General features: G+C 40.8%; 1 protein-coding gene across 5 annotated transcripts in view; it reads right to left on the reverse strand.

The window, feature by feature from the left end:
* Positions 1–2093: 2093 nt before the first annotated feature.
* The window catches only part of NCOA7 (nuclear receptor coactivator 7), a 93030-nt gene continuing 82857 nt past the window's right edge, over positions 2094–12266 (reverse strand). For all 5 annotated transcript variants that reach the window (XM_065833953.2, XM_065833956.2, XM_065833957.2 and 2 more), the window contains exons 11-16: positions 11604–11751; positions 7019–7147; positions 6399–6551; positions 5763–5858; positions 5027–5100; positions 2094–4349 (exon numbers count right to left, since the gene is read on the reverse strand). In XM_065833953.2, the coding sequence (XP_065690025.2) occupies positions 4214–4349; positions 5027–5100; positions 5763–5858; positions 6399–6551; positions 7019–7147; positions 11604–11751 (736 nt within the window). In that variant the 3' untranslated portion in view covers positions 2094–4213. The remainder of the gene's footprint in view (positions 4350–5026; positions 5101–5762; positions 5859–6398; positions 6552–7018; positions 7148–11603; positions 11752–12266) is intronic.

The following is a 12266-nucleotide window of genomic DNA, read 5'->3' on the forward strand; positions in this document are numbered from 1 at the left end:
ACTCCTGTCCCTGCACAGGACAACCCCACAGTTCAGACCATGTGTTTGAGGGCATTGTCCAGTCTCTTCTTGAACACTGTCAGGTTTGGGGCTGTGACACCTCCCTGGGGAGCCTGTGCCAGCGCTCCACCACCCTCTGGGGGAAGAACCTTTTCCTAATGTCCAACCTAAACCTCCCCTGGCACATCTTCCTGCCATTCATTCCCTTGGGTTCTGTCATTGGTCCTCCTCCCCTTGTGAGGAAGCTGCAGCCACCATGAGGTCTCCCCTCAAGTCTCCTCCAGACTGAAGAAACCAAGTAACTTCAGCCGCTCCTCACATGGCTTCCTCTCCAAACCCTTCACCAGCTTTGTATCCCTCTTCTGGACATTCTCCAGTAGCTTTGTATCTTTTTTTATACAGTGGCACCCAGAACTGCACACAGTGCTCCGGGTGTTAAGTCTTGGCTCAAGTGGGCACATAGCTCAGGCTCACCCTGACACGGGCAGGGGCTGCTGAGGAGGCAAAACATCAGGTTGCCCTGATGTTTCTAAGCAAACCTCTAACCCCACACTGAATACAGCCCCGAAGCACCAATAAAAATACATGAAGTCTGCGCACTGTAAGCTTTCACTAAAGATAAAGGTACAAACTGCTTCCAAAACAGAAGGTGTTTCTAAATGGTAGCTAGCCTTCCATTTCTAAAAACGTTTTCTTAATAATTTGTGGTTTAAATCACTTGCACGGTTCATTAGGTTAGAGCTGCAGGGCTGAATCCCTAAAAACAGGATTTCCATGTTTTTGTTCTTCACGCAGCCCAAATGGCACAAAATACTTGCCCCACAGACAACAGGCCGTAGCGTTTGAGGTAATGAGCTGCAAAATTCAGAATGACATTTTTCAGAAATGCATTTCTTCCAGAGCAAGCAAGTTGTGCTTGTATAAATGGGACACGTTTAGCTACGCGACCTGAAGAAGCATATTTGCTGACCTGCAGAGCACGAGGTGATCCCTTTGCCATAAGCCAACCTGCTCTTTTTCTCTGCTGCACACAAGGGTCATGTTGAAAGTTTACACACAAGGATTAGTCAAAGTAACTGGGTCCTACTTTGCTCTAAAGCCAGCTTTGTACAAAACACCTGGCGCAAAAACTGCACTGAAACCAGCACCAAATGAACATCCACACTCACCTGGGTGCTTATAGACCTTATTGTGAATCAGCATTTCAACACTGTCCTGAACCAAAAATCTTTATCCGAGTACCACTAAAGTACACATGCTTCACATTGCAGGAAACAAGCTTTTGTTGTCCCTCGGATAGAAATTACTAGTGGCTGTACTCTTCCTCAAGAAAATTCTTAGCTATTTCACTGAAAGCAAGTTTCACAGATTGCACACTTGTTCTGTTTTGCGTGTAATTGTAGTTTTCTTTTTCTTAATACCATCTCTGTCTACCAAAAATTCAAAAAACCTTCAAGGACCAGGTACTTTTAAGACATTGTGCGCCTTTGTCCTGCTTGGACAGAAAGAAAAATATGTGAACACTTCAGCAATCTATAAAGGGTGCATCCAAAAATGATATACACGGACTTTTGACTTCTGGGAACAAGTGGGTTAAAAAAGATGAGGGAATACATGTCATTCACTACAGCTGAGAGAAGCAAAGAGAACTACTAGGTCAACTGTTTAAATGTCCACTGGTATTTCTTAGCCCTTTGTCAAATTCTGTGTTTAACTGAACTCAAAACACAGGTCTATTTTAGGAGATGCAATACCACAAAAAAACCCAACAAAACAACAAACAAACAAAACCCCAAACAAACAAAACCCCCACCATAAAAAAGGCAAAACCAAAATAAAACAACCCCAAACAAAAAAACCCCAATCGAACAAAAAAAAAAAAAACACCCAAACCAACCAACCAACCAACGCCGAAACAACCCCCCAAAAATCCAAACAACTCAAACCTCACATCTCCTTAATATGTTTCTAAAATACGATGTTGCTGGAAGTCTCTTTCTGATGGTAGGCATAAATATTTGTCAGCATAACCAGCATCCTTTCACCTTTAAAATGTACTAAAATTTGTGAAAAGGGAAAACATCTGTAACAAGTTTCTGAATGCATAAATTCCTTTATTGAAAATATTGTGATAGCACTGCATTACATATATTCAATATTCATGATTTCAAGGGTCACAGAATTTTGATTGAACAACACTGTTTTGAATATAGACCACAGCGTTTAGATATGCTCTGACAAGGGTAATATAATGGAGTAAGTTGTAGGCAGCAATAGTGAAATGTATGTAAAATATTGAACTTGTTTGGTTTGGGTTCTTTTTTTAACTATTAAGTGGTCTGCCACCATTGAAAAGAGCAAACAGTGTAAGATATTCCTGGTATTTTCAAAGCGTTATGCTGTTAGCAACTTCCAAAATATTTCACAGCATTACCAATAAGAACTTTGTTGATGGCTGTAGTAGACCACAGAGAAGGGAAGCGTGATAAGCTCACGTGCGGCGTGTTACAGGCTTACTGCATATAGCATTGGGTTTTAGGTTGTGAAATTTCTGTGCAGGATTAAAATTTACTAATGCTTTTGAAAGAAAACCACTCGGCTGCATTTTTTTTTTTAACCTATTAAAGAAGGGAAGAACAGTAACTAAATTGAGTTGTATTACTCAGTTAATAATATTCCAAACTTAGACTGTACTATTTAATGTAAAGCACACTAATGTTTCTAAAACCTGCCTTTGTCAGGACCGTGACACATTCGAGCCTAAGGGCAGGACAGCATCCTAATGTTGGCTGGGCCTGGACTGCATGAACAAAACCACGGCTTAATGGGAAAGCACGATGCTTTAGCAAACAGTGGAGATTGCCACTCCTGTCACACCCTTCCTATTTACCAAAATTTTCATTTCATAATATGCAGTCTTTTCAGTGTTGGGGGCGGGGAGGGGAAAATTACCCAAATACTTAATGAAAAATAAATAATATTTTGTTCCCTGTCAAATCCTAAGCCAGCTTGTTGTTTCAAATATGGTTTTTTTCAGGAAGGAAATCATATATATAATTACTGAGAAACAAGTATTACACTAACATGACCTGGCCAGTTAGGGGAATAGTGTTCTTCTCTAAATCTCAATTGTATTTTCTCCTTAACAAAGCAGTTATTCTTCAGTTTGTTAAGAAGTGCTCATAAAAGCTCAGTGGGTGGCTTATTTTGAATCATTTGGTGGCGATACAGAAAAACAACCCTCTCTGAGACACGTCCTTTGTAAACAGTCAAATGCTCCAACCGTGCCGTCCCAATTCTGTTGACTGCAGCAGAGCTGATAGAGTCTACACCAGGTGGCAGTTTGCCCAATGTCTCCATGCAGTGACAAAATAATGATCTATTAACGGGAACGTGGCAGCAGAATGAATAAGAAGCACTACCGACCTTCTCTCTCATCTCAGGAAACAAACAAACACACAAATCCAGAATTATGCACTCAAGTGTTTCTGCCAGAAAAGAAACCCCCTAATTAGGGTAAAATGAAAACCCAATCTCATTTACAAAACAAAAATATAAAAATTAACTTCAGAAATCAAATGAATTGATCCAGAATAAATGCCAATGCATAAGAAACCTACCTGAATAATAATTATTTATCAAATTGAAATTTGAAACATCAAAAGAAAAAAACTCGTTGCTAATACATTTACAAAAAAAAATCTGCTACACAATAACAATAAATAAAAAGATTTTAAAAGCTTGTTCCCTTAAGTGCTGTGTACACCTATTTGTGATTCTTTCCCATGGCAAACAGTATACTGCAGATTTTGGTAAAGTAACCTTTTATTTTTGGTTAGCATTTGTACGTTGAACATAAATACACATGGAATGTATGAGATAGTTATAGTTTTCCCACAGGATCTTTTTCACAGTTACAGAAAACATTTTCAACTTATACACCATGGATGTTTTCATAAGCATCACTTCTTCAATGGAGGAGTGCTGGGGGAGGAAGTAAAAAATCACTTCAGACTAATCTCTTACTCTTCCATGTCTTACTGCCTCTGACAACCTGCTCTGTTTTTTCTTGGGTTGGTTGGTTGAGGTTTTTTTGCGTAGTCATGCTCTGGTACAAACTTGAGGAAAAAGCGTGTAACATTGTGAGGCAGCCTGCACCTTCTAGTTAGCTTTTAAGTGCCTAACGGATCCAGTCCTTAAGGCAGTCAGTATTTCATTCAAATGTCCATACTTCTACATCTTGTATAATGAAATCTTCTTGCTTAGATAAGATGTCATTATTGAAGGTGCTGCAGGAGTTACTTCGCCCGTGATACAAATCTGCATCTAACCATAAGCCAAACCGGCCACTAAAAAGGAAATACACAACAAATTTTTCAGGTTATGTGTAACAGTAAAAATACTGGAAGCTGTTGAAACAACCAGAGGAGCGATATGGAGGAATCTAGGTAATTCTGAGGACCTCTTAGACTGAATGTGAAGAGCTCAATCCTCGCCAAGCACTTGCCAAGACGCTCATGGAGCAGTTACCTCACTTTAGTTAGCCATGCAGCCTTAGCTCTTGATTTCATGCCCAATGACCTTTGAAATTAGAACCTGATTAAGCATTGTCTGTATCCTTGCTCTCTGTAGCAACAGAATAACAACAATGTAATGAGGGCCACATGAAGAAACCTTAGAAGCTGATGGCAAAACTGCCATTAGAGACTATCTTCTAGGGGCAAACCTGTTAAGCAGTGACACGTGTATCTACCCAAAACGTCTGGGTTTTTTCCCAATCTCAAAAAAAAAAAAAAAAAAAAAAAAAAAAATTAGCTGCCCAACATCATTCACTCTCTCTAAGCAATGGAAAATGCTCTGGGACTAACAGAAATCAGATTGCTGAAGTATCTTCCCTGAACAGTTTGCCAAAAGTAAGTTCAGCCATTTTACTGATTAGTTTTTCTTTCAACTATCATTGTCCCTATTCTCATTAAAGAAAAAAAGTTAGCTACATGATCAAAAACACAAACATTCACTCACTCACCCTCCACCTCCAAGCTCCAGAGAACTGGTGTCTCCATTGATGAAGTAGGTGTTCTCTCCACTCCATTTGAATACCTGAGGAAGGGAAAAGAAACCCATATATTTGGACTGTGAGGATTCTTGTACTCTTTAAACCACTGGCTCTTAGCAGGTATTTTTTGGTGTGGTCATATTTTATTTTTTTCTTGAAGGGGAAGGAAGAAGTAATAGGTAGAAAGTAAAGGGACAATACGTATTTGAAACTTTGAACAAGGCACCCTAGTAGTTTTTAAAATTCTGCTTGCATCTCTAAATCAACAGGCATTCTATTAAAAGGAACAAAGTGTTCAATATTGAAAAATGCAAAAGCCATGAACGTAAGGGGTATTTCAGTAGCACTCCTATCTCTGGTTTGTTGTCACTGTGATCCTAAACATGTGTGAAATTATACCCTGTTCTTGATGTCACTGTCTTCCAAGGTGAATCTTTGACAGTCCACTCCTTACTCCTCCCTGCTTCCCCCCGCCTTCAATCCACTTCAAACCCTCTCCTCACCCTTACAGACTGTCTTCTTGGCACTTCAGATAATTACAGCTGCTGTTGCTTATAGCATTGTGTTGAATCAATGAGCAATTAACTGCATTCATCAACAGCCCACACATCTTCTAAACTCAAATATGCTGTCTTCACAAAAATCTCATAGATGTTTCAAAAGTGGAACCCAAATATCTTATTTGAGAAAGTGAACACCCACTTACCTTAAAATTTGGACTGAATGTGTAGAGGAATGTTTCACCAGTGCCATAGTAATGGTCACTAAACCTGAAGGGATGTGTAGCATATGCTCCAAATATCTGTCAGAATAAAATGATTAAACAACTTTTGAGGACAGTGCAAAATTCAAGAGAAAAAAGTCCAAACATTTAAAAATACTTTCTAAAGAACAACTGAGCTGGTGTTTCATGTTAGAAGAACCAACTAGTAAAGTACATCAGATGAGCAAGTACTCCTGCAAATCTTTTGTATCCTGCAAGTTAAAAGCCAGATGACAGCAATGGCAATAGGAACACTGACTCTAGGAGCTACTGAAGTACTAGACCTCCACAGAGGCATTATTTGCGACAGCTTTTTAGTGAGATACCTAAGGAAGATACTTCCATGGGGACTATTAAAGGGAGCACTCACTGCAATTATGAAGCTGGGGGGGGGTATTTCTATTAGTGCTGATGTACTTTCAGGCCTGTAAGTTTAGTTTAAGCCGTAGAAAATACAGAATAAAACACCAATGTCTTATTTTGGTATGATGTCACTTCGCAGAATGACTAGCAGTTCTGAATGAGCACTATATGATGTTGCCCTTTCAGTCTGACTTCTGCAGAACACGCACTCCTTACCTGGTTGTCCATATCCTTGATGACAAGGAGAACCGGACTGTCGAGAGATGCTGATTTACGGTACAGAGTCTTCAGGCTGGTCCCGTGCTCCAGTGTACTGTACGCAAGCCGCCACGGGTATCCCTGCACTCGTGCGGGCAAGCGCCGAGCAAGCTGCGCAATGAACAGCGGGAAAAAGAAACATACTTAACAGGTTGTGTCACAGCTGGTGCCCCAGACTATTCCCTTTCTGCAGGGGCTTCTGAGCCAAAAAATGGCTGTCAAGGGAGCAGTTGATGCCAGCAGCTTAACACCTGTGCCACATGCATGTGTACTTGTACTCTGAGCTCAACTGTCTGCGTTCACATCACATCAAAACTGGCACCCCTCTCAAAGCACAGCAGGAGTTGCCAGTCCTCATTATCACAACTCAAAACCTTAGAGTTGCAAAACACAAAAATAAGCTTTCCAGGTGAGCCAATGCTGCAGCAAGCAGGACCTGGCACAAGGACGTTCCACCATACTAAGTACTTTCCAAATTATTAAAAAGCATTGGCATTGCCTCTGGAAGGTAAATGTCCCACGCTTGGCAGAGACAGCACCAGAGCTAACAAGGAAACTTGAGGTTTTTCTAGCGATACCTGCTCTATGTGCATGTTCTCCAGGAGAGCACTGTGATGCTTCAAGACAGGCAAAGTATCATCATCTTCTTCTTCTTCATAGTAACTGCAAACGCTCTTTCGTCGTTTTGCTTCTTCTACTGTTATGATCTGAGGCAAGAGAACAAGTGTCCAACTGTCAATCCTCTGTTGAAGCAAATTAATTTAAAACAATATAACCCCCAGCTGTTACACTATATGGAGCAAAACCACTGTATGGGATGGTTGTATCAAGCACAGACAGCCTTAACCAAATCGAGAAATTCTAAACAGGCAAGGTGTCTTTGAGACAGCATGGCCAGAACTTCTTCATGCCCTAGTGACCTCCCATAGCTATAGAGTCCCTTTGGATTAAAAAATATTGAGGTAACCAGGTGACATCATGCAGTCAGTCTCAGATATAGCTGGTCTCAAGCCAGAAGGCCAAAGTGCACCTACTGCTTCCAAGGGACACGACACACATCTGAACTAGGCGTCTTGTGGAGACTAAATGAGGAGGATGCAGAAGCATCTTTGTTTTCTCTCATGCAAATAGTTGAGTACATTAGTTATTTTATGAGGTGCTAATGCATGAGAATATGAAAAAGTTTAAAATGTCACTTATCCTTTACATTAAAACAGCAACTTTTTCTTGGTTTACTGACTCAGGCATGGTTTTGTGTACACAAACTGAAACAGAATGAATACAGCAAAGAAGTAAAAATGTAAATAAATTTGAATAGATATTTTGAAGTTCTGTCTTGTAGGAAATATACTGAGCAAGACTCTGAGCATCCAGTTTAGCTATATTCTTGAAAACACTCATTCTGAGTGTCCAGATCTCTATAAAATACATTCTTAGTTTAAAATGAACAAACAGATCTTTGGAAACTTCTATTTATTCCTTTGCTTAAGACTCCATAAAGAGAGCACTTTGTAATATTTTATAAGTAAGTCCATTCTAACACCAAGTTTGAATTTAAATGCTTAAAAAATGAAGCACAGATTTCTCTTCAGCAACTACAGGTAAGCTGTTTCCCATAAAGCTGGTAAAAAAAAGGGAATGCAAGTCCATACACTTAGTACTTGTCTACGCTTGTCTATCAAAGCACTCAGCAGCCTACGAGGTGCTGAGAGAGACAGGGGACAAGTTCTGAACCCCAAGCAGCACTGTGTCACCCCTCGGCAGCAGCGGTCTGGGTGTCCTGGCTCCTGAAGAGATGCTGCTGAGGTGCTCAGCCTCCCAGTATCACCTGGCAGAGCTGGAAAGCTGCTCACCCTTCAGTGCAGCTCAGGGTGCTTAGCAAGCGACAGGAGCCTCGGTGAGGTGAAGCACACTGCGCCCAGCAGTGAGGCTTTAGCTGGGGCTCAGTGCCACCACAGCAAACAGTTCCTGTACAGCGAAAGCTCAGAGACGGGTCTGATGAGAAAGAAAAGGGGAAGCAAGGGGGTGTAACCACAAAACAAATAGGACACCTTAAACAGCCTTTCTTCCATGAGCACATCACCTTGAAGGTCTTCTCTTGGACCTAGAACCTCAAGATGTGGTTGTCAAGCACACTGCGCTGTTGCCACACACTGCCCTGCAAATACGGCTTCCAAACGACTTTCCCATTACACACGGGTAAAGTTTTGCATAGCTCCTCCGTGACTTCACAATCACTGCTTGAACTTGCAGAAGCTGTCAACAGTCAAGACAATTGCCAAGAAGTGCCTGGAGGTCCTACGCACACCTGTCCCACAGGCGAGAAACGAAATCCACTGGACTGACTCCAACTGCAGATTTAACCACATCACAAAACACAGAGAAGGAGCTTCTTGCGAAGATCAGGACTGGTGAAGAGTTCACTGTGGGCAGGAGAAAGCCCTCACACTGTCAGTCACACCTAGCATCTCCAGTGGGACATGAGCAACACGTCTACTGGAAGCATTCACCTCCAGCCCACATTAACCTCCAGACACCTGGAGCTGAGCCTGAGGCAGCCGCCCCGAGCAGAGCACCCCAGCACTGGCACTCCAACACACACAGCGGGGTTAAGAAAGGGGGCAAGACAAAATCTAAGGGCAAGGCAAAATCCAGCCCACAGAACTAATATTGTTACATGTCTCTGTGCATCTGAGCAGTACAGGTATTCATGCCAGTGATGCTGGCAGAGAGGTACAGCTGCATCCTGCCCCTCCAGCGCAGGCTCAGCGGGATTTAGTCCTGGGTCTTCTGAGACTAGAAGGAATCCTGTACTTGAAAATTTTTCATACGTTAAATTTCACGGAAGGTTTGCACTAAAAAATTAACATAAATTTAAAAAAAACTCAAACTGTTAAAGGAAAATGGACTTTGTGCTTTTATCCTTACTCTTTTTCCACCTCCTGAATGGTTTCCCTTCCCTCCTCATCCTCCAGGCCATTATTTTATCTTTTTTTTTTTCTTCCATCTTTTCATCACTTTTTTCATCTTATATAAAAAGTACCCCCCAGGTCCTTTTTCAAAGTCTTCTCCCAGGAGGGGGAGGAAAAGTATCATAGTAAATCAACCAGCCACAGGTATCTGTAGCAAAATGCAACCAAACTCGCAAAAACAGGCAATCACAGAAAATTTATTAACACAGCTGTAAATTACAAATCAACTGCAAAGACAGACAAGTCCCCTTCTTCACTGCATAGATACTTTTTCAGTGCACATTTGAATGAAGTTCAGAGTCAACAGTTGCAAAAAAAAGGGATTTGCATAATCAGATGTTTACAGACCACACAAAAGCACAGAGAGACAAGAAGAATCAACTGGTACAGAAACTGGATCTACAAAATCTTTTCAAGATTTTACAGAACTGAGAAAGCAAGCTACCTGGTGTGGAAATACTCTGTTAAAATTAGTCTGACTAAGGAGCACATTTTTACTGGGACAGAAGCACTGTATCAGATACACACTGTTCAAACAGGGACACAGTTCAACATACCTCCACAAAAGGCTCCTCCTGGTCAGGTCTGGCATAGTAAAGAATTCGAATATTCAAAGGCATTTGCTTCCCTTTAATTATCTACCAGTTTATTTTGCAGTATCCACCACACTTCCCTGCTCTAGTGGCAAGAGCTCTCACCAACAAGAACGACAGACTGCCCATGGCACGCTGGGATAAAACTGCTTTTATGCTCCTCTACACTTTCTGTTTCCCCACAAGGGAGAGTGAAACTTGGTAAGTGATCATGCCCAAATTTGGACTTCCAATAAAGATTTCCCGGAGGACCTCCTTTACAATTTGTAAAGCTTGAATATACTACAAGTAAGAGAAACACAACTTTCAGAAGCTGTTTCCAGAGAATTATTCTTCCAATACATATTGAAATAAAACAATGAGAGAAAAGCTTCCAGTGTGGACAGATCTCTCTCACCTCTGTTCTTCACATCACTGTCCCTCCCTCTTTCATTTTGGTTTTACGAAAATGGCATGCAAATAATACCTCAACAGTGAAATCTAGTGCAATATATGACAGCACTCAGCTCTGGGCAAAACAAGGAATGAAGACTCCTATCTATCTATTTATTTACTTGCAGTTCACAAAGCACCAAGATTAAAAAATACAAAACTGTAAAAGTAAAAGCTATGTGGGATTAGAGGTGACATTGCTACATTTCAAATGTCAAGCCCCACTCTCAACCTCCACTTTTGAACAGGACCAACATAGTTTAAAGACAGAAATGCTTCAAAAAATAAAAAGGGCAGTAGAATTTTAAAAACACATTTATGTTTAAGTCAAATAACCAGATCACTTTGTAAATCATCATCAAGATATTTCCCACTTAGGGATTTAATCTGGTTGTTTGTTTGTTTTTTGTTTGTTTGTTTTTGTTTGTTTGGGGGGTTTTGTTTGTTTGTTTTTTGGTTGGTTTTGCCTTTTTTTTTTTTTTTTTTTAAACGCATATCCTTAGCACAGCAAATGCTTCAGCATTCAGAAATATAATTAAAAAATGCATGTGAGCTTATTTGCCCTAGAAATGAGGTGTTGTATGCACAAGTGACGGATGACACACAGAGGCATGCCAAGTAGTTAAAACAGATTGCAAAAGCCCCCGTAACGAAAAAGCTAAAGTCCCTGTCTAAAACCTATCCATCTTACAACCAATATTCAAACAGCATTGCTGTGTGCACCTGAGATGCAAGGCTGTGCCACAACATCCCACAGCAACCCATTCCAACCAGCACACAGGAGTCTCTGTTGGTGTTTACGTATACATATACATTTCAGAGGTTTTACTTGTAGTATATAAATACAATATGGATTTAGCAATGCCGACAACATACACCTGTATACTTTTGCAAAAGGCTAACCTCACATCACCAAAATATTTGCACAACTGCTGCTTGCACACCACAGAGCTCCCAGCTGTTTGCCAGTTCTTTCTAGAGAGAGAAGAAAGGAGGACTGAAGGAATATGAGTATGTTTGTGAGACAGATACAAGCCTGTAGGAGACTTCTATATAAGCAGTAACTATAGAAACACCATAAAAAAATCATCAAAACAGCAAGTGCTGAGATTCTTAACAGGGGCTGCACACTACATATGCTTCACACAACAGCAGAAAGCACTCACCTCCCAGCTTTTAGTAGTGGGCTCACTGAAGAAGTTGTCTATCATGTCAAGCTCCTCCTTTTCTACCACGACAAAACCTTGCTCTTTGGCATCTTTCCCATATATTTCTGGTGACCACTGAACAAAAAACGTGTACAAGTGATCCACCCTGTAAACAGAAGATGACACAACCGTTATGTAGTGGTCCATGAACACAGTGCTGCCATGTAGTACTGAGGTTTTGCCCAGTCACAAAGAAGGGACAACCATACAAATAGTGTACTACCCGTGTACTTCCACCCTCGCGTACCACCCCAAGGCAATAAATAGCTCCTTCCACCTGGCAGCCTGAACCATTTCAAGGTTTCTGTTTTCCATCCCACAATACCTTTTTTTCCTCCCTTTGTTATACACACAGTCAAAGCATCATGGAAACACCAAGAGGTTTGTGCAGTCCCACTCAATTAACATCAAGATGACAAACTGCCTGTTTTTACATAATGTTCACAAAAGTTAAGTCCATAAAAAACTCAATTATTTAGTTTGACCTCCTGCATAGATCAAGCCATAAAATACCACCAGTAAAGTCTATGCCACGTTTCTATCTGCCCTCTAAAAGTTACAGAGACTAATCACAAAAGAATTCTTCATTTTGTTAGCATAATGAAAATAAGCAGTTACTGA

The sequence above is a fragment of the Patagioenas fasciata genome, chromosome 3 (assembly GCF_037038585.1).
Source record: "Patagioenas fasciata isolate bPatFas1 chromosome 3, bPatFas1.hap1, whole genome shotgun sequence".
NCBI classification, from domain to species: Eukaryota; Metazoa; Chordata; class Aves; order Columbiformes; family Columbidae; genus Patagioenas; species Patagioenas fasciata.